This window comes from Hemicordylus capensis, chromosome 4, assembly GCF_027244095.1.
Source record: "Hemicordylus capensis ecotype Gifberg chromosome 4, rHemCap1.1.pri, whole genome shotgun sequence".
NCBI lineage: Eukaryota > Metazoa > Chordata > Lepidosauria > Squamata > Cordylidae > Hemicordylus > Hemicordylus capensis.
Genome location: NC_069660.1, coordinates 95,861,093 through 95,882,859, shown reverse-complemented (window position 1 = coordinate 95,882,859; position 21,767 = coordinate 95,861,093). Strand labels below are relative to the sequence as shown.

The window sequence follows — 21,767 nt, the reverse complement described above, 5'->3', positions numbered from 1 at the left end:
GGATAATGGGAATTGTAGTCCAACAACAGCTGAGAGCCTCAGGTTGGTGATCACTCCTACACTTGACCACCCCCTCTTACTTTCCTGTATGATTGGAGATCTCCGTTTTAGAAAGCCACCGCACATTATGCGTCTATACAAGGAAGTAAACCTCTTATCTTCAGCGGGGCTGACTCCCCAGGTCAGTGTGCATAGGACTTGCCCCATACACATGCATGTTTAAAGGTAAAGTGAGTAGTTGAGTCGAGTCCATCTTTGGTAGATAGAATACAGGAGAGGTTTACCATTGCTGCTTCCCATGCAGTGTGAAACGATGCCTTTCAGCATCTTCCTATATCGCTGCTGCCCGATATAGGCGTTTCCCACACTCTGGGAAACGTACCAGCGGGGATTCGAACCGGCAACCTCTGGCTTGCTAGTCAAGTCATTTCCCCGCTGCCCCATTAGATGGCTATCACATACATGTTTACTCTGTCATAAAAGCACAGCTTTAAAGTGGCAGGAATACAATGAAGCGAGGGAGGAATCTGCATCTGTACGCTGCCTTTGTGTTGGGAGGGGCGATGGAGTCGACAATCTAAGTAAAACACGTGATTTTGCGGCGTATATTTTGCTGGAAATCCGGAAGAGCCACCGACAGAAAATGGTATGGCAAGATAAAGTTCACGGCGGTTTTGTTTGTTTGTTTAGTTTGTTTTGTGGGGAGTTTTTTTTGCGGGGGGGGGTGGTTTGAATTTTTCAGCCCTATTTTTCAGCGCTGGTTGTTGTACGAAAGGTTGGCTATGGGGGTACCAAACCTTTCTAAGTACATAACACTGGTCTAGACTAGCTTGAACGGCTGTCATACATCACTCTCAGAGCTCCTAACCTGCAATATGGGGATTACTATGGACTGTATTTGCATTTGCAGCACCATCATAATTTAGATGTTTTAAAATGTTTTCCAAATGAAATAAGACGTGAGCTAGAAAAAAGAATTGTCGCCTTTCATTGCTTCCACTCTTGTTCCTTTTTCCTTTTTCGGAAGGGGTGCCTACACTGATTTCAATCTCCATTTATTCTATCTTCTTTATATTTCCTGTGGGCAGCGTTAATCTTTACCACGCGGGACAGGGGGCGGGGGGAAGATGTCGCCTAAACAAAGAAAGCAGGAAGTCTCGTTTCGGACAATGGGATTGTGAGTCTTTAACTTTCTTAAGTTTATGGCAACTAAAGGATTTTCTTGTCTAGAGCTAGACATGGCTATACAGGCACGCCTCTTCCTGCCTTTCCCTTTAGAGTCGGAAGTCGCTGCTAGGCAACTAGGAAACGTTCCGTGTAAAATGCTTTGGCAAGAGAGGAGCAAACCTTCTTGAAGATCAAGAGAAGAAAATGAGATCTACAGACTTCTGTCTCAGCTCTGAAGGAGCCGATGTTATTCTGGCAACCTCGAGTGACGAAAACTTCCCTCCAGAAAACATCACTGACGGGTAAGGGTGTTGATGCAGAGTGGTTGTAGGGCATGTAGGTTGAGCTTCTGTGTTTACATTTCTCACTTAAGCTCTCGCCCCGGGTTTTATCTTGCTGCGTGTAGCCCGTTTACACAACTGTGCTTCCTTCAGTTGAAAACATACTCGTCCCCTTGGTTTCAAAAACATGCATGGTGCTATAAAACCTAATAAATTGATCAAAGTGTTTAGAAAGGTATGTTGTTGGATTTGTTTATTGGAAAAATATATATCTGCCTTTGCATTTCTGAAAGGAAGCGCCTGATGGGTGGCTCATAAAAGGGAAATAAAGACATATTTAAAATGTCTAAACTAGGGGCGGCCTACCTGAGGCTCGTCTGTTGTTGTTGTTGGACTACAACTCCCATCATCCACTGCTGCAGTAAATCATGGTAGGGAGTGATGGTTTTTGTAGTCTGACAAGAGTTGGTAGAGAACCTCCGGTTGGCCACCCCTGTATAAACCATCCACGAAAACTATAGTAGAAGTAAGGTTCACTGAAGAATGATATTAACCCTTAGCATTCCTATATCACATTTCAAGTGTTCAAAGAACTTCACATACAATGTTTCAATAATCCTAATCACATCCCTTTAATACAGGCCTACACAACATAAGGTCCATGAGCCGGAGCAGGCCCGCGGGCCCTTTTTTTGCTGACCCTGCGGATTGAATAACCTGTAGCAACAGCAGGAGCCATGAAGAGCTCTTGCCCTGTCCTGCTGATGAGCAGCAGAGGATCAGTATGGTTAGCTGCTTGAGACCAGATGTCGCCTGCCCATGGGACAGAACCTACTGCCACCATCTCTTTCCCCCCCCTCATCTTTCCTCTTGACTCCAACTCTTTGCCCCCTCACCTTCATTAAAATTTTAAATAATTAGTTTTAAAGTAATAATGTGCTGAAAATTAACCTCTAGGGGGTTAATTAAGGAGAGGAGAGCTGGTCTTGTGGTAGCAAGCATGACTTGTCCCCTTAGCTAAGCAGGGTCCACCCTGGTTGCATTTGAATGGGAGACTACATGTGTGAGCACTGTAAGATATTCCCCTCGGGATGGAGCTGCTCTGGGAAGAGCATCTAGTTTCCAAGTTCCCTCCCTGGCTTCTCCAAGATCGGGCTGAGCGAGATTCCTGCCTGCAACCTTGGAGAAGCCACTGCCAGTCTGTGAAGACAATACTGAGCTAGATAGAGCAATGGTCTGACTCAGTATATGGCAGCTTCCTATGTTCCTAACCTTGACCCCTACACAACAAGGTATGGTTGGCTGGTTCTGGTCCACCAAGGCATTTGACTTGTTCACCCCTGCTCTAATAGGTCAATATAATCAACCCCATATTGCTGAATGGGAGACATTATGGCTGACCTCACCTAAGGCCCTTAGCCCATGGCAGCTTTACTCTCAGAGCAAACCGTAGCTGCAAGGGCCCTCCTGATCTGGATCAGTGCCATATGGGGCAAACGGAAAACGTTCCTATGTCTTCACTCTGCAATCCTAAGCTGGATCAGAGCACACACATACTCGGCTCCACAGCTGCTATATACATTTAAAGAAACAAACATGTAGGGTCTAAGAACATGACTACATGTGTCACAGCTAGTTTGGCCCTCAGTTCATAGCTAATATGCTGGCCTATGACCGTTTGCTGCCAGAAGCAGGCTTACAGAGTACCAACAGTGCCTTCCCTCCTATTTCTCTTCTTTTCTCTTAAAATAAAACCCTCAATTCCTTCCTTCCTTCCTTCCTTCCTTCCTTCCTTATTAGAAATGGAAGAGGAAAAGCAGCATGGTGCCATTCCACTTTCCTTCCTCTGTAGACTATTCATGATGGGGGTTTGTGAGTGAGCTGTTGAGCTGCCCCTGAAAACTGGTCCACAGTCTGCCACCTGAAGTAGCCTGCTTCACCCTGCTTCATGGTAGGGCTGGCCCTGCATGTGGAAATATCAGTCCTTCACATGGCTGGTCTGAGTCATTTGTTAATCCCCACTCCCAGCACTATGGTCCCAATCTGACCTCCACCCCTGGGGCTGCTATTAACTCTTTTTTTAAAAAAATGCAGAATTGCAGATCTCCTGCATCCCATCTAGGAACATAGGAAGCTGCCATATACTGAATCAGGTCATTGGTTTATCTAGCTCAGTATTGTCTTTACAGACTGGTAGTGGCTTCTCCAAGGTTGCCGGCAGGAATCTCTCTCAGCCTTATCTTGGAGAAGCCAGGCAGGGATCTTGAAACCTTCAGAGTGGCTCCATCCCCTGAGGGGAATATCTTCCAGTGCTCACACTTCTAGTCTCCCATTCATATGCAAAAGGGTGGACCCTGCTTAGCTAAGGGGACAAGTCATGCTTGCTGCCACAAGCTCTCCTCTCCTCAAAAAAAAAAAGGGGGGGGGGAAGCTGTCATATACTAAGTCAGACCATTGGTCTATGTAGCTCAATATTGTCTTCACAGACCGGCAGCGGCTTCTCCAATATTGCAGGCAGGAATCTCACTCAGCCCTATCTTGGAGAAGCCAAAGAGGGAACTTGAAACCTCAGAGTGGCTCCATCCCCTGAGGGGAATATTTTACAGTGCTCACACAAGCCCACATTCCCATTTGAAATAAAGACAAAGAGCCCTTTCTTGCAATTACGTGAGAGGGCTACTGAATGTGCAGCGGAGAAGGCTGCTCAAACTTACCTTCCCCACATGCCCAGACAGTCACTGGCTTCCCCCGCCCACCCCAGCGCTGGCTAGGAGCCTGCTCCTGTGCCAGCAGTGCCAACACATCACTCGTGCCTTTAACTTCAGATTTGCCTCAAAGGCACCGTCAGCAGCCACACAACTGCCGGCAGTTCTTACGAGCAGCGAAGACCAGGCCTGGCTTCCTTAGCTGTGTGTGAGAACAGCCTCTAAAAGTAGCATCCAGACAGTCTTGTTGTGGGTAAATGCTCTCATACTAGCAAAAAGGCATTGTTGCACAAATACATTTGCCTCTGTTCTAGACTAGCTCTTGTGCCAATGCAGCCTCTTGCACTATATATATGTAAATGAGGAACTCCTTGTACAACCTCTTGCACAAGCCATTATATGTACATATGCCAGGTAATTCCTTGCACACCATGTGTTCAAGTGGTTCCTGTTCTGCTTGTGGGAGTGCAACTTTGCAGAGCACCTCAACTGCAAAAAGTCTTTCAGGTGCCACTCTAGAGGCTGCCCTGAGTATGTGAGACTACCACTGTTGTTGATTACCTTTGCCTCCATTTATTGGGCTAGTTCAGATGATCCAAGGAACTGTGGTTGAAGCCTCCCAAGTCCTCCTGGTTTCTCCCACGCTTTTCGCCTCTCTACTCGTATGCTGCAGACATCTTCATTTGTTGAAACAATAGCTCCACAGGTCATCCAAAGCCAGAGCTATTGTCTAACCATGGTTTATAAACTACAGTTAAAACAGGATGTGAAACCAGTTTAATATCCACAAAATTTAAACAATTTGTGGAGTTAAACACCAGCTCCAGGTTTAGATAAGCCACAGAGCTTTTTAAAAAAAAATCTAAATCGGATTTGAACATCACAGCTCTGTGCCACAACTGAGAAGGTAAGTGGGTGGGGGATAAGGGAGGACTTGGGCTTCAGCGGGTTCAGGTGGTATTCCAAGCCTGTAAGACAGGGACCTTTTTACTTTATTCCCTTCTGTAAAATATCTTTTACACACTGATGGTGCTATATAAATACTGTGATACTAATACTACTGCTTTCCTCAATAACTTTGCAAAACGCAGCCCCTCACTCTTAATTGAATGTCCTCAAAAGCAGGATATATCACACAACATGAGAGAGTTTACAATAGTGGTGAAAGCAGCAGAAAGATTACTGTTAGCCTGATTGCTATAATGTAAGATGTCTTAATTGTTAAACATGGCATCTAATATCTCTATTGCAAATGTAGCTTTTCAAATATTGTACGTGCATGCATGAAGGTTTTCTTTCTCTCTCAACAGACGATCCGATACATTTTGGACAACAACTGGGATGTTTCCACAAGAATTTATTATATGTTTCCATAGATGTGTAAGCATCAGCAAACTCACAGTCCAGTGTTATTTAGGTAAGGTATTCTATACTCTATGTGTCATGCTTAAGTTTTCAGAATAGTATCTCATTCTGCATAATCTAAAATTCTACAATTTAATCCTACAATTAATCTACAACAATGTTGTGGAAGTTTAAAATTGTACATGCATTTTTAAAATGCAGAATTGTAGATCTCCTGCATCCCATCTAGTTGCAATCTAACCCCATAAACCTAATCTACAAGATCTACAATTCTGCATTTAAAAATGCATGTACAATTTTAAACTTCCACAATATTGTTAACTATGCTTCATAACATAAATACACATGCGTGCGCGATACAAAGAGATAGACCAAATTTACAAACTTCTGCTAGTGATTAATTTAGACATTTATACATATCAAGACTGACAGCCTATAATCTTTTCCTAGCTATTGTAACTATTTTTGAAAGATTAATCATAGTTGTTAATTACTTCCATAACATGTTCATATCATGGAGTGAAGTTTGTTTCCTGTACATAGTAGCAAATATCTGCTATAGCAAATAATAATTTTAAAAAATCAAACCAAATTAAAAAGAGAATTTTGAACCTGAAGCTAGAAACTAGGAACTCATGAAATATGCTTTTGGCTCAGGCAGCAGTAGCTGCATATTTTTTGATGACTTGATCAAATAATATCAGCCTCTTCTGAGTTGAATGGAACCAACTCTGTCCTAGGATCTGAGAGCCAAAATGGTTTGCCAGGCTCTGGGCCAGGGGAATTCACTGAACAAGAGAATCTCCCCCATTTGAGCTTCTGTGCAAGGATCTTCTACATTACAAACAAGAAGCATCTTGGGATTGGAGTGGGGGAGTCCCTCGCCTTGCTCCTGGCATGTGTTAACAGAACTGTTTTGGAGCACTGGCTAAACACTCCGGGACTACTTTTGGGCTAGTTTGGGGAATCAGCAAGACTATAGTGAACAGTCTGTTACAGTATCGATTTGTGCAAAGTTTTGGTCTGGAAAATGAAGAGGAGATGGAAATGTGATACAATCAGATTTATTTAGGGATTTGGGTACAGGAAGAGAAAAATTGATAAAGCAGGCAAGAAGGCAATAAAATATTAACTAATAGTGCTAATTTGGAATCTAATGAAGAGGTGTTTTAGCTTGAGGTTTGAATTATTACAGAATCCACTCAGGGTTGGCTAGAGAAAGGGCCTGAAGAGCAGTTTTAGACTTAAATAGAAGGGGGAAAGGAGATTTAGAAAGAGAGGCAGTTAGTAATACCGTGTCCAATTTCCGGTGGTATGTCGGTTACACTTGCAGGGTAGTGTGTGTTGGTGGGTCTCCTCACAGGGACAAGGCACAAAAAAGAAGAGGCAAGCGTGCCACTTGCAAACTGGGAAACCAGGATAGGGTCTCGTTCCAAGAAACATCCAGAAGTGATCGGGTCTCTAGGGACCAGTTCCATAGGGCAGCCAAGCATGGTGCGCGGTTTGGTTCTAGAGACAAGTCCAAATGGGAGGCTGGGATCTGAACTGGAATCTAGGCTGGAGCAAAAGCTGTAGTAATGGTATGGCTACAGCTAAAGCACACACACCATATTTGTTGGCATTTGGGCTAGAAATAGGCAAAATCATTCCTTCGGGCCATAAAGTCACGGGTCACATCTCCTTGCTGTTGGGGCTGACATTCTTGATTGACAAAAGAATTCATATTGCTTGCTTCGATCACCGATAGGTGTGATCTCAATGAACAATAAAGTGAAATGGTCTGAACAGCCTGTATGGGCTGGAGTGAATGGGCGAGCTCAAAGCTTATCTGGCACACCAAGAGGACCTTCCAGGTGGTGAGATGATAATCCTTTTGATACCAACAGCTGTTCCTCCTGATCCGTTCCAGGCCTTTAGTGCAGTGATAGCGGGATGGGAGTGTTCAGACTTATCTGAGTTCCTGTGGAAATGATTAGTTTTTCTCTCCTTTAACTCGGGTCTGCTCAGCCAGCTTCCTTCTCTGAATAGAGAGGGGCCATAGAGTTATACTTTGCAGTCGCTTGTCATACTGACCTTGGATAATAGCTGTCCCCTATGTTTGCCTGTGCTGAGCGACCAACTTTGAGTTTTGCCAAATATGGGCATATGCAGTTCATGGTCCTGTGAGCTCATAGCCAAGATGGAGACTGCAAGCCTGCAGTTCCAAATCACATAGTTGGATACTGTTTGTGGCCCCCAAACAGGCTGTTCTAGCAACTCATTATACATAGGAGATTCAGCCTGATAAAGACTGTATGCTTGATGCTGCATTCATGGAGCCTTTACCTTAGCCCAAGCACTTTCTGTCCAACAGGTGACCATCTCTGTCAGCCCTGATAACTCGGATCATATGTTGGTGAGGGACATGGGAACACCTGCACTCATGGTTCTGTAGCTGACAACAAGATATATTATCCAAGTGCAGTAGAAAAAGAGAGAGGCTGTGTGTAAATACAGGTGAAACTCGGAAAATTAGAATATCGTGCAAAAGTCCATTAATTTCAGTAATGCAAATTAAAAGGTGAAACTGATATATGAGACAGACGCATTACATGCAAAGTGAGATAAGTCAAGCCTTAATTTGTTATAATTGTGATGATCATGGCGTACAGCTCATGAAAACCCCAAATCCACAATCTCAGAAAATTAGAATATTACATGGAACCAATAAAACAAGGATTGAAGACTAGAACAATATCGGACCTCTGAAAAGTATAAGCATGCATATGTATTCAGTACTTGGTTTGGGCCCCTTTTGCAGCAATTACTGCCTCAATGCGGCGTGGCATGGATGCTATCAGCCTGTGGCACTGATGAGGTACTATGGAAGACCAGGATGCTTCATTAGCGGCCTTCAGCAATTTTGCATTGTTTGGTCTCATGTCTCTCATCCTTCTCTTGGCAATGCCCCATAGATTCTCTATGGGGTCAGGTCAGGCGAGTTTGCTGGCCAATCAAGCACAGTACACTGTATACTTTTCAGAGGTCCGATATTGTTCTATTCTTCAATCCTTGTCTTATTGGTTCCATGTAATATTCTAATTTTCTGAGATTGTGGATTTGGGGTTTTCATGAGCTGTACGCCATGATCATCACAATTATAACAAATTAAGGCTTGACTTATCTCGCTTTGCATGTAATGCGTCTGTCTCATATATCAGTTTCACCTTTTAATTTGCATTACTGAAATTAATGGACTTTTGCACGATATTCTAATTTTCCGAGTTTCACCTGTATGTGTGCCAGTTAATGTGTGTCTGAAAGGAAGGTGAATAAAAACTGATTTCCACAAATTGATTTTCACAAATGGAGGGGAATCTACTGATCACCAGTTTGTAAATGTCTCCCAGATGTGGCCCAGTTTTGGGGGTTCTATTTCTTTTAAAGTTTTTATATTGGATATTTATTTTACCTTCCAAGGGTTGTGAGATCTAATTAGCTCGTACGAACAATAATATTTTTGTGCAAAAGCTAAATACTCTTTTGTTCCAGATTTGCAAAGATTCATCTGAAACCGGGCAAACTGATAGTGAGATTCACACAGGATTATTTTTTTATACTGTCTTTAGTGCGGATGTTACGGATTGAAAAAAGCATGTCCAAAGATCCAGTAGATTTTGAACATTGCATTGAAAAGGGTAAGTATGCTTAGTATAAGCAGCTCTGATTGGGTGGACAATCACAGTCTGATGTTCCAATCACTTGGAAGGAAGTCCCACTAAATTCAGTAGCTGACATCCTGACAAACCAACCAAGAATGTAGTGAGATGCTGCCCCAATTCTGCAGTGCGTGCAGGGGAGGACAGTTTGTGCTAATCTTCCCTGACTGTGGAAGTGCTCTGAGCCATCCAGAAATATGTCCCTGATGGCAGTATAACCCTCAGGGAAGATCAGTGAAAATCACACACTACTGTTGCACACACTGCAGAAGTGGAGAAGCCTCCAGCTGTGTTAAGAGCAGTCTCTTACTGCATACTTGGTTAGTTAGGGTATCAGCCAGTGAGACTTACTTCTGAGTAAGTGTACCTAGAACTGAGCGGTAACAATGATACTAGTACCAAAGCAAACATCATTCCTTTGAGGTCCAAGGGTTTAAGATGAACCCCTGCTAACTTCGCAAAAAATCACCTTTTAAAGTGGTGGGTCTCTTAGCAGGGAGAGAGTAACTGTCCCTGTTGAGCCCACCATAGTATCTTTTCTAATAGCTATTGTTGGCTTCTGTCGAGCAGACGTGTGTGTGAGTGTTTTAGATTATGAGCCATTTTGAGGATAGAGAACCATTTTCTCATACTTTTTGCTAGGTGAACGACTTTAAGAAATTATTTTTGTAGAAAAGCAGTATATACGTATTTTTACTACCACTACTACTGGTCCACCTTAAGTGGTGCAGTGGAGAAATGCTTGACCAGCAAGCAGAAGGTTGCCAGTTCGAATCCCCGCTGGTACTATATCGGGCAGCAGCGGTATAGGAAGATGCTGAAAGGCATTATCTCATACTGTGTGGGAGGAGGCAATGATAAACCTTTTCTGTATTCTACCAAGGAAAACCACAGGGCTCTGTGTGCGCCAGGAGTCGAAATTGACTTGATGGTACACTTTACCTTATTACTACTATTACTGCCACCGCCACCACCACTAATAACAATAATAATAATAATAAACAAAATCTTTCACATACTGAGCCAGTCAATGAAGTAGTCAGCTCACTGCTAATCATGTATCCATGTTTTGATTTATTGCACAAGGAGGTACTACCCCTTATTCTGCTGGTGTTTTAGAGGATTATTGCAAAGATTGTCACGATAACATATGTGAAATGTTTTGAGCATTTAGGAAAAACAGTGAATACATATTTCTTCTATTTCTGGATCCCTGCTGGCAGTTTCCAGAGTTCAGTGTTTATATGACATGGGTAAATCTCTCAGCATTTTGATTTGTTTATGTGTGCCATTAGATAATAGTGAGAATTAACAATCAAGAATTATCTTTAAAACATCTTATCTTAGATGTTCTTATATCTTAGAACATCCTAATTATATCTTAGAACATCTTAAGAACATTTTCTTTCATCACAAATGGAAGAAATTCCATTTACACAAGAGGAGGGGTGACTTTCAGCAATCCCCCTTTCTTCTGCAACCCCTTGCACCCCTTCAAAGCTGCTCCTGAGAACTGGAGGATCCTTGGGAACAGGCTTTCTGGAGGTGCAGGTGGCTGCAGAGGGAAGAAGATTGGTTGCAATTGCCACTTGTGGAAGAACATCTTAGGATACAACTCACAGCCTGTTGAGCATTTAAAGAGGATTCCATAAAATAACTCTTTTTAACTGAGTTAAAACTTTGTCAGTAAAGTTCATGATAACACACACTTCATTTGAATTAGGATTTATTTTTGATTTATTTTTTAATTTATTTTACATATTTTTATACCGCCCAAAACTTATGTCTCTGGGTGGTTTGCTTAATTCTTTAGTTTTAGGATTTAGTTTTTAAACTAAAGCTATGATCTTTTATACTGCTATAAAATATCAAATTCAATGGAATCTCTAACATCATCACATATAAAATTGTGCTATATCTTTTTTTAACACTCAGAGCTACAATATAAAGAAGGGGAGCTTCAAACAGAAGAATTTTCGGTGCGTATGTATCATCTCATATTAATGCAACATATTTATTTATTTATTTATAGCATTTTTATCCTGCTCTTCAGCTGATAAGGTTTACATAAAACCAATACAAATAACAAATCATTAAAATAATAGGGTTGCAGAGTGGTTCCACCATGTTGGCCTCTCCTGCTCCTTCTGAGAGCGTAGTTGGTGATTCTACTGGTCTCTGTGAATTAGCCCAATTATTTTTTATAGAGTTTCTGAAAAATCCGTAATAAAACCTTAATACATAATTTCATGTCCATGGTTTCAAAGCAGATTTCAGTCTCATTGATTTCAGTGTACATGCTTGAAACAATCCCATTGAAATAAATGAAACTGAAACATGCTTAGCTTGAACTGGATTGGTCCCATAGATGCATTACTGTTGGCCCTAATATTATTGTTGTTTGTTTTTTGCAGCTTCCTGAACTCCAAGCAACACACTTAAGATTTATCATTTTGTCTGGTTATGATGCTTTTGTGTCAATTCATAGGTTGATAGCAGATGGAATAGCACAAGAGATTTAAAATCAGACTTAGGTGCTGCAGTCAGAAAAACAGTAATAAAATTGTATTAATGCAATGTAGATTTCTATCCAAACATTACATTTAAATATGCTTTGTAACCTGTGTCTTTTGTGTATTGTTTTACCAGAGATTTTTTTTTCCCAACTGGAAGTACTGACACGTGAAGTATGCATATACTAGTAAACACAGCTTGCTTTCTGCAAGTGTGAATATGTTTCTAGCTGCTATGGGAAGGCCCCTCTCTCTTAGTTCAAGCATTGTTTTAATATATGAATGGAGAAGTTCTATGCATGTGTGACTTACTCCAGTTTTGAGTTATGAGACTGTTTAAAGTCTGTGAAGGGGAAAACTCCCATAACCCAACATTCTATTCACTCTCTGCTCTGGATTCCTCTCTCTAGGATCCTGGTCATCTATATATATATATACTCTCTCTCTCTCTCTGGCATACTTGTCGCTAATCCCATGTGTGGCAACTCTCGCAAGAGTTTATGAGCAGCTGCTGGATAACAGCAGGGACTGGCGGATGGCAGCCAGGCAGACCGGCAGGTGGGGAGAGAGAAAGCACCAGCCAGGCTGGCCAGTGGGCGGTGAGGGAAAGTGCCGCCAGTGGGCAGGCGGCGAGGGAAAGCACCACCAGAGAAAGTGGACTGGGAGAGGGAGAACAGACGGGCTGAAGATGAAATTAGGATGGTGGGGGAGAGACAGGGAAAACTAGGGGCGCAAATGCTCTGCGCTGGATCAGCTAGTTGTTATTAAACATACATCATATCCCAGGTTTCAAAGGAGAGAGGTGTCTTATCTCCAGAATTTTCTAGTAATTGCCATGTGGTCAACTATGTATGTACAAATATTTTCTTTCTTTTGGAAGTGCACCTTAACCATTCTGACACTTGAGTTTGTGAAACATCTTTATAAATACATACATACAGACATCCATACTCACACACACGATCCAAAGAATTCAGTTCCACAGTCCCAGATACCTAAGGAGTTTTTGATTGGTGGTTTCTCAAAGTGCAGCCTTGTTTGCAACAGCAAATTGCTTTTGAAACTGAGGTGAACTTTAAATACACTTTAGATTATTGCATGGGAACTCAAAGCAAAAGGGGGTTTTTGGGTTTTTTTTTAATCTACTGGGTGCTTTCATACATTTAGGCATGCCTAAAGTAGCTCTGTAGATCCTAACTAATATAATGTATTCTGAGGAAGACAGATTCATATTGACTACAGTAGTCAGAATGTTGTCTGCTGCAAACCAACAATAGGAAGTTGATGGATCACTCCAACATTACATTGTTTCTTCAAAGGGACCTTTTTGTGGAGATGCACAATGCATCTCCAATACAGCTTTGCATCACAGGAAACCAAAATGGTCTATCTTGGACCCGTTTTCCCCTTTCACAATTGCAAGCATCCCTAACTACTGTACTCAGCATTCTGTAGGATGATAACCTTTCTGTTCAGATTACAACCCAAAATATCAAAGATAATACATAAAAACAACAATTAAGTTTAAGCATGCCCAGATTATTTGACATGATTTAATATGTTTCTATACATATTTTCCCTCTAAATCAAGCCACAGCTCTCTGCGTTTTAAGCTATGACTATCATAAACAAATATGAATAGAAACAAAATAAAGCAAGTTATTACAAAAGTTCCATTCAGAAAGATTTTATAATCTATGCTAGCAAACATCTGTAGGCATTATCTTGTCACTGCACATTGTATGCGGATGGCAAAGTGCTGAGGCTACATATGTGCCCATGCACTTTGTGAGCCAGGTTAGAACACCTCTGTATGTTTGCTTTGATAAATCACACACTAGTAGGAGCCAGAACTCCTTCGTTCCATGCAAAGGTCCCCTGTCCCCTAACCAGTCATCCAGGAGGCTGGGGTCTTTCGTAGAAGCTGCTCCTCATCAGAATGGGTGGTAGATCTAAATAGCCACCATCCATTGTCAGGCTGTGAACTATATTGGATGGGGACACTCTCAGACCTCCAGGAGGCTTCATTCTTCTTCTTGGACTGTGTGGAAGCTGCTCCATATGGCAGGCCATTCACGTGAAGCAACTTGCATGCTTCACGCACTACGGCTACTCTACTACTGTTGTATGCATGTGCCACTTACCATAGCACTGATGCTAGAAGTTTCAGATAGTCAAGGGATTATTACAGTGACAAGATGCTTAATTTGTTGTGTATACTTGTATTAAAAATTCATCAACAGACTGGGGCAATTCTGTTTTATGCACTTAGAGTAGTTTCTCCAAAACTTCACGTACTTCTTCTGGACAATAATTCCAAGGTCCCACTCCACCCTGTAAAAGGCAACATGCAAAGGTTCATTCCAAGCTATTTCTCTGAAGACTGATGTAGATTGTGTGGGATGGACCAAGAAAGACTAGCAAGCGACCTGGCTACTAGAACTGGGGAGCTCAGCCATTACAAATTACAAGATTGTGTGAGAGGGGCCATCAAAAGACTAGCCAGAGACGTGGCTAGAATCAGAGAAATTAACCATTCAAAATTTGGGCTTGATTCCAGTTCAGGTTCAACAGCATTTCAGCTTCACTTCAGACCCTCGCTGACATGATGAGGAAAATTACTCAAAGTAGTCCCACTTAAAAGGAGACAATAGGTTGAATGTGTCATTTTCCTCATCATGTCAGACACCAACTTTAAAAGTGGTTCAATAACTGGTGCAGAGTCAGACGACGAACTGGTTTTGGATACATTTAGTGTAGAAGAATAACAAACTTCTGCTTGGAGTCTCAGTACAAAATGCTCTCTCTGACTTAGCTTGTTAAGAAAAGCAGCTTTGGTAAAGCTGCAGTGCATAACTCATTCTCTGCCCACAATTGTTCTGCTCTAAATCACCCCCTCCAAAAAGTTGCTGCCCTTCCCCCAGGATCCCAGATGCATGTTTATCTTTGCAAACATGCAAAGCGTATCCTGCAGAAGAAAAACCAGCTGCAGACAGTGATGATTTGATGCTGAAAAATTATAAGTGGGGAGAGAGTTGAACATCCCCTTTCACCTTCAGCTCAAGATTGCAATCTTCCCAAAGCTGCTTTTCCTGAAGCAAACAATTTTTAAAAGTCTGTTGGGACATCATCACATTATTTTGCATGTTACTCAGTTTGCCCTTGATCAAGATACACAATGCAATTTGAAGACAACTATTAAGAATTTTCTTGCATTTAGCCCTGTGCTTAGTAAATCCAAATCACTATTGCTTTAAAGAGATTCAGATCAGAGTTCTGAATGTACTTGCATAGTTCCAAATCCCAGTATAGTCAATGGTACATGCAGATGGGGGCATTCAGGATGTTTGTTTAATCCAGGGCTGCTCAACTTCGGCCCTCCTGCAGATGCTGCCTACAATTCCCATAACCCCTGGTTAATGGCCACTGTGGCGGGGGTTATGGGAGTTGTAATCCAAAAACAGCTGGGGTGGCCTAAGTTGAGCAGGCCTGGTTTGTTTGTTTGTTTGTTTTTTGTTAAATTTATATACCGCTTTTCATTAAAGCAATCCCAAGGCGGTTTACAGCAAAAAAAATTTAGCACAAGATGGTAAAAAAGACACAATTTAAATATTAAGTGGGGGAGGAAATATTAAACAAATCTGATTAAAACATATAAAACAAAAAGCAATAAAGATTATAAAGAGCAGCAGCAGATAATCAAATAAATGCCTGGGCAAAAAGCCAAGATTTTACATTTTTTCTAAAAGCTGTGATGGAAACTAAGGAGCGAATAGCCACCGGGAGAGCATACCAGAGTCTGGGGGCAGCAACAGAGAAGGCCCTGTCCTGCGTGCACGATAGTGGAGCCTCCCTCATTGTTGGCACTAGGAGCAGAGCCCCCTCAGATGATCTTGTCAAGCAGGCAACAACCCTTGAGAGTAGGCGGTCCCTCAGGTATCCTGGGCCCAAACCGTTTAGGGCTTTAAAGGTCAAAACCAGCACCTTGAATTGGACCCGGAAACGAACTGGCAGCCAATGCAGCTCTTTCAAAGTGGGTGTGATGTGCTCCCACCAGGCAGCTCCGGATAAAACCCTCGCTGCCGCATTTTGCACTAGCTGCAGTTTCCGGATGTTCTTCAAGGGCAACCCCACGTAGAGCGCGTTACAGTAATCCAGCCTTGATGTGACTAAGACATGGGTAACTGTGGCCAGATCTGCCTTCTTGAGAAAGGGACGCAGCTGGCGCACTAGCCGAAGCCATGCAAAGGCACCCCTGGCCACTGCCTCCACCTGAGCTTCCAAAAGCAGAGCCAGGTCCAGTAATACCCCCAAGCTGCATACTTGCTCCTTCAAGGGGAGTGCAACCCCATCCAGAACCAGTAAAATCTCCTCATCCCAATTGGCTCTCCTACTGACCAACAGTACCTCCGTCTTGTCTGGATTCACTTTCAGTTTATTAGCCCACATCCAACCCATCACGGCCTCCAGACCCCGATTCAGGACATCTACCGCCTCCCTAGGATCAGGTGACAAGGAGAGATAGAGCTGAGTGTCATCCGCATATTGCTGACAACTCAGTCCAAGTCCCCGGATGATCTCTCCCAGCGGTTTCATGTAGATGTTAAACAGTATGGGGAATAAGACCGAACCCTGCGGGACCCCACAGGCCAAAGGCCACGGAGCCGAGCAGTAGTCCCCCAGCACCACCTTCTGGACCCTCCCTCCAAGAAAGGACCGGAACCACTGCAACACAGTACCTCCAATTCCCATACTCGAGAGGTGGCCCAGAAGGATACCATGGTTGATGGTATCAAATGCCTCTGAGAGGTCCAGCAGAACCAACAGGGACGCACTCCCCCTGTCTAGTTCCCAGCATAGGTCATCCACTAGAGCGACCAAGACAGTCTCAGTCCCATATCCGGGGCGGAAGCCAGACTGAAAAGGGTCCAGATAATCCGTATCATCCAAGACCCTCTGCAGCTGGGATGCCACCACACGCTCTATCACCTTGCCCAAAAAGGGCAGGTTAGAGACTGGTCTATAGTTGTTCAGGTTGGATGAATCAAGGGAGGGCTTTTTTAATAATGGTCTCACCATCGCTTCCTTGAGGCACGATGGCATCTTGCCCTCCCTTAATGAGGCATTGATAATCATCTCCAACCATCTACCTGCCCCCTCCCTGGCAGCTTTTATTAGCCATGAAGGACAAGGGTCAAGAGCACACAATGTCGCCCGCACACTGCCCAGGATCTCGTCCACATCCTCAGGCTGAACCAACTGAAAAGAATCCAATATACAATAGGACCAGATGGTACCAGAGGCACGTCTGCTGGAACTGCCAAAACTCTGGAGTCCAAATCAGCACGGATGCGAGCGACTTTATCCGCAAAGTGACACGCAAACTGATCACAGCGGGCTGTGGATGCTTCCTCCCCCATTACCTGGGGTGATGTGTGCAGCAATGTCTTAGTTACACAAAACAGCTCCGCTGGTCTGCACTGAGCAGATGCAATGGAGGCGGAGAAAAAGCATTTCTTCGCCGCCCCCACTGCCATAGAGTAGTCCCTAAAATGGGCTCTAGCCCATGTTCAGTCAGATTCGTGACAACTCTTCCTCCAGCATCGTTCCAGCCGTCACCCGAGTTGTTTCATCGCCCTAAGCTCCGAGGAAAACCAAGGAGCTGAACGGGCTCCACCAAGCCGGAGAGGGCATTTAGGAGCAACCGTGTCAACAGTCCGGACTGTTGAAAGAATCTCTCCATTCCAGAGATCAACCAGGACCTCGACAGGGCCACCAGCTCTGGACACTGGAAACTCCCCGAGGGCCTTCTGGAATCCAAGCAGATCCATAAGCCTCCGGGGGCGGACCATTCTAATCAGTCCACCACCCCTGCCTGGTTTAGTCAAATACAAGATATTGAAAAGCCAATCTTAAAAGCAGACAATGTTCTGAAGACAGTCTTCACTTCTGAAAGTTGATGGAAAATGTTACTTCTGGGGTAGGAATCCTTCCTTGCCATTTGTCTCTGTTAATAATAATAAGACCTGAAGTACTATTATTAGCCCTGTGCTTAGTAAATCCAAATCCCTATCTCTTTAAGAGATTCAGGTCAGAGTTCTGAATGTACCTGCATGGACCTGACCAATTTTCATATATTTTCATTTGTCATAAAGGCTCTGCCCAACTGCTGACATGTTACCTTATAGATCACCTTTCCTCTTTGGAGCACGTAAAGTCTTTCTGGCAGAGCTGCATATTTGGAACTGCTCAGGTTTTCCATAGTGTCTAAAACCACAGGGCACAAGGGTTCCTCTTTCAGCAGGAGCTGTGCAGCTTGCATACGATCGTGGAGATTTCGGTGTCTTTTTATAGCAATATTGTTCTTAAAAGCCCATCCATCTAAAACAAATAGTATCATTAGACTAATTATATAGGATCTATGATTTAAATTTAATTCTAAACTCTCACATTTACAAGCAAAGACAAAGTTACTACAGGGCATGTGTTTGTATGGGATCAAGCCAGAGCAAGAGGGCATCGCGGTGGCTAAAACTAAAATATAGCTTGCAAAAAATATTTGGGAAACGTTCTGATTCATCACACTTGGCAGCCTGATTCTATGCAAAGTTAGGTGCTATGCCTGAGCTCACTGAAATGAATGGATTTAAAGAGACGTAAATGCATAGGATCCAGCTGGAATTGAACTGCCAAAGGAAATTATCTGTAACGCAGTGTAAAAATGCTCTGACAGTTCTTTTCTGTTTTAAAATTGGATGAAAGCATTTAAAAAATTCTTTGCCAATAACAACATATTAATCACTTGTAATTCTAAGCAGACAAAAATGTATTACAGTACTCATTCCTACTCATCTATGTATTTGTTTTGAAGATTTATATCCCGCTATTCAACCAAAATGATCCCTAAGGCAGCTTACAACAGAAAGTCACCTGTTCAGTTCTCTGGACATTTCAGTTATTTCCCAGATGTTCTTGCTTCATTGGTAGTACTATGACTGAAATGTATTTAATATATTTAATTTACATGAGCTTGTTACTGATGAGAAAGGGGGAATTAATGAAAAATAAATTCAAAATTTTTTACATCTTACATGTCTAGACTCTGTATTACAAACTTGTTTTACCTGAGGCATGGGCTTCTTCAATGTAGATTACAAGGAAATCTGCTACAGATATGAAATCTTTGACAAGTTTCTTAAACTCGCCAAATTTGAACATAAATGAAGGTCAGGTACAGCTTCCAAATGTCAGGACCAAAGGCCTGTTGTCTGCAACAGACATAAAGCAGTCTTTGATGGGAAAGCATGGCTTTATAGTTAAAATAACTAAGGAATCACAAATTATATTACATGCTCCTGCACATAAAACACCTTGATACTATGAAGCTAAAAATGTGCATATCAAAGAACCCCGTAAAGATAGCATGGATAAATCTACTGAAGGCTGAGAGAGACTCCTGCCTGTAACCTTGGAGAAGCCACTGCCAGTAGACAATGCTGAGCTAGATGGACCAATGGTCTGACTCGGTATAAGGCAGCTTCTTATGTTCCTAAGTTAAAGTTAATATACAGTTAGGAAAATCCAGTGCCTATGTAGTGGTAGGTTGAGATTACAAAGGTGTAATTCTCCAGTGCTATTCTTTTCACAATTGGCACCTATAAAGGGCAGCATCTAGATTAATTCCCATTGAAATTAATTGGACTTAAGTTAGTAAAGACACATTTGTCTTATTGATTTCAGCAGTGCTAGGTTATGGCTTCTGATGCTGCCTGGATGCTGCCTAGGATATTCCTTCTCTCATATCCTATGTCTGTAAATTGAATTTAAAAAGCAGCATTAACTATACTGGCTCCCATACTGATTGGAACACCGCCCACACTGCTGCGGCCATGTAACCACCACTGGTAATGTTGCACAACAATAGGAACATAAGAGCATAGGAAGCTGCCATATACTGAGTCAGACCATTGGTCTATCTAGCTCATTATTGTCTTCACAGACTGGTAGCAGCTTCTCCAAGGTTGTAGGCTAGGAGTGTGCATGGAACCGGCTGGCCCGGTTCAGTTTGAGTGCGAACTGCACTTGAACCTGACTGGACCAGTTCGGTCCGGCCCCTTTTAAACCCCCACGCCCTGGTCCAGGGGGTGTTCGCGGATATATATTTTTTTTAAATTAAAAAATCTTTTACCTCTAGCCCCTTTGGGGGGCTTCCTAAAGGCCGCAGGGGGGGATCCACGAAGGCCTCCCCACCTTCCTTGCTCATCACCGCCGTAACCCATTTTACTGTATTTTCTGACCCGTTCAGGACTCTGTAAGTAGGCGCAGTGGCCATTTTGCCCACCGCCACACATGCGCAAATGGCCTCTGTGATGCCTCGCATGGCCCAGGGCCTCGCAGAGCTCAGGCACAAATGGTAGGCGGCTGGCAAAATGGCCACTGCGCCTACTTACGGAGGTCCGAACGGGCCAGAAAATACAGTTAAATGGGCCATGGTGGTGATTACCAAGGCCAGCAGAGGGAGGTGAAACCTTTGCAGAAGCCCCACCCACCCACCGTGGCCTTTAGGAAGTCCCCCAAAGGGGCTAGAGGTTAAAAAATGTTTTTTAAATTTAAAAAATTCACAGACTGGCGGGGGGGGGGATCGGTCCCGGTCTGGATGGAACGAGGGGTAGATTCGGTTCGACCTCAAACCATCGAACCCCGAGCTGAACCCCCCCAACCCCCTAAACTGTTTCGCACATCCCTATTGCAGGCAAGAATCTCTCTCAGCCCTATCTTGGAGATGCCAGGGAGGGAACTTGGAACTTTCTGCTCTTCCAAGAGCGGCTCCATCCTCTGAGTGGAATATCTTACAGTGCTCACACTTCTAGTCTCCCTTTCATATGTAACCAGAGAGGACCCTGCTTAGCTAAGGGGACATGTCATGCTTGCTACCATAAGACCAGCTCTTCTCTCCAATACTGTTCTGCTCTGAAGTAAACTTGTGCAAATGCAGTTGTGCAGTGCAATGCCCATTGGAAATAATGTGGAACCCAGGGACATATTTTCAGGAGCACAGAGGACTGTAGAAGTGGCCACAGAGAAAATTTACTGAGTGGGGCTTGGTGGCTCCTCTTCTTGGGGGGCCTAGGTGGCTTATGTTCTTGGAACATGTCCACCCTGTTATAGATACACCACTGGTACTTGTATAATGCTGCGACCATTGGAAATAATGGCCCTAGTATTGTGCAAGTATGAGTGTTCCACTTTGCATATGTGTGCAAGAGTACTCTTGCACAACAGCACCAACACTGTTTTAGACACCCACAGCAGAGTGGGTGGTGCAGAACTGCCCACAGTATGCTGCACATCATGTCAGTCAGTGAGGTTACTTATTTCTTACTAGAAAGCACAGCTTAATAATTTAAGAGCATGTTGGAAGGGAGGAATAAAGTGCAATTTGAATTTATTTATCTTGGTAATCATTTTGGATGACCAACAGCTACAACAAGCATTATCTCCTTTCTGGTCTTCAGTAAGAATAGTTGTAAACTAGTTAATATATATATTTTAAAACTTGTGTACAGTCAGTCACTGAAAATACTCCGGCATTCAGACTATTACTATTTACCTCTCTGCCTTTCCCAGGGATCCATGACAGTACATTAGAAGGTTAATATATATTTTAATGCATTACAAAAATTGAAAAGGCAAAGCCAACACATTGTTACTTATGACAATTATTTATGTTTACAGGCAGCATTCATACATCAAAATGAAATATTGTGACACACCAACACACCCATGTTATATATCTTAGTTTGAATAGTTTGGCACCTCTTTTAAAGTTTTCCCCAGTTATTACATATATTTTGGCTCAATGTATACATCATAATTTATATTGGAGACAATGTAACTATGGTTTGACATTATATGTCTAAGAGTGACAGTCCATGGTTTGTGACTAGTCAGCAAACCAGAATCAGAAACCATAGTTTGAACTGGGTTTGCTAATGACAGTTGGTGCTAGCTTTGAAATGGCATCCTGTCTGAGCTGGC

General features: G+C 42.9%; 2 protein-coding genes across 7 annotated transcripts in view; one reads left to right on the top strand and one right to left on the bottom strand.

Moving 5' to 3' along the window:
- The first annotated feature begins 50 nt into the window (after positions 1-50).
- IFT25 (intraflagellar transport 25) lies at positions 51-11,836 on the top strand. 3 transcript variants are annotated; one of them, XM_053248225.1, is made up of 6 exons: positions 51-181; positions 1,279-1,469; positions 5,464-5,570; positions 9,127-9,195; positions 11,152-11,195; positions 11,631-11,836. In XM_053248225.1, the coding sequence occupies exons 2-6, from the start codon at positions 1,372-1,374 to the stop codon at positions 11,736-11,738; spliced, it is 426 nt and encodes a 141-aa protein (XP_053104200.1). In that variant the 5' UTR covers positions 51-181; positions 1,279-1,371; the 3' UTR covers positions 11,739-11,836. The 3 variants fall into 3 exon arrangements, with proteins under 3 accessions (XP_053104200.1, XP_053104198.1, XP_053104199.1); XM_053248223.1 differs by lacking the exon at positions 51-181 and adding an exon at positions 489-646; XM_053248224.1 differs by lacking the exon at positions 51-181 and adding an exon at positions 1,089-1,177.
- Positions 11,837-13,247: 1,411 nt separating this feature from the next.
- Positions 13,248-21,767, bottom strand: part of DIO1 (iodothyronine deiodinase 1) — a 21,279-nt gene continuing 12,759 nt past the window's right edge. For 2 of the 4 annotated variants that reach the window (XM_053248219.1, XM_053248218.1), the window contains 3 exons: positions 18,854-18,997; positions 17,911-18,110; positions 13,248-14,063 (listed from right to left, as the gene is read on the bottom strand). In XM_053248219.1, the coding sequence (XP_053104194.1) occupies positions 13,998-14,063; positions 17,911-18,110; positions 18,854-18,997 (410 nt within the window). In that variant the 3' untranslated portion in view covers positions 13,248-13,997. The remainder of the gene's footprint in view (positions 14,064-17,910; positions 18,111-18,853; positions 18,998-21,767) is intronic. The other 2 variants (XM_053248220.1, XM_053248221.1) reach the window with 2 other exon arrangements.

Bases quoted from the DNA above. Each gene is read 5' to 3' on its own strand.
- IFT25 (XM_053248225.1), top strand. From the start codon at position 1,372: ATGAGATCTACAGACTTCTGTCTCAGCTCTGAAGGAGCCGATGTTATT. The intron at 5,571-9,126 runs GTAAGGTATTCT...TACTGTCTTTAG, and splicing joins CACAGTCCAGTGTTATTTAG to TGCGGATGTTACGGATTGAA. The intron at 9,196-11,151 runs GTAAGTATGCTT...TTTAACACTCAG, and splicing joins TGAACATTGCATTGAAAAGG to AGCTACAATATAAAGAAGGG.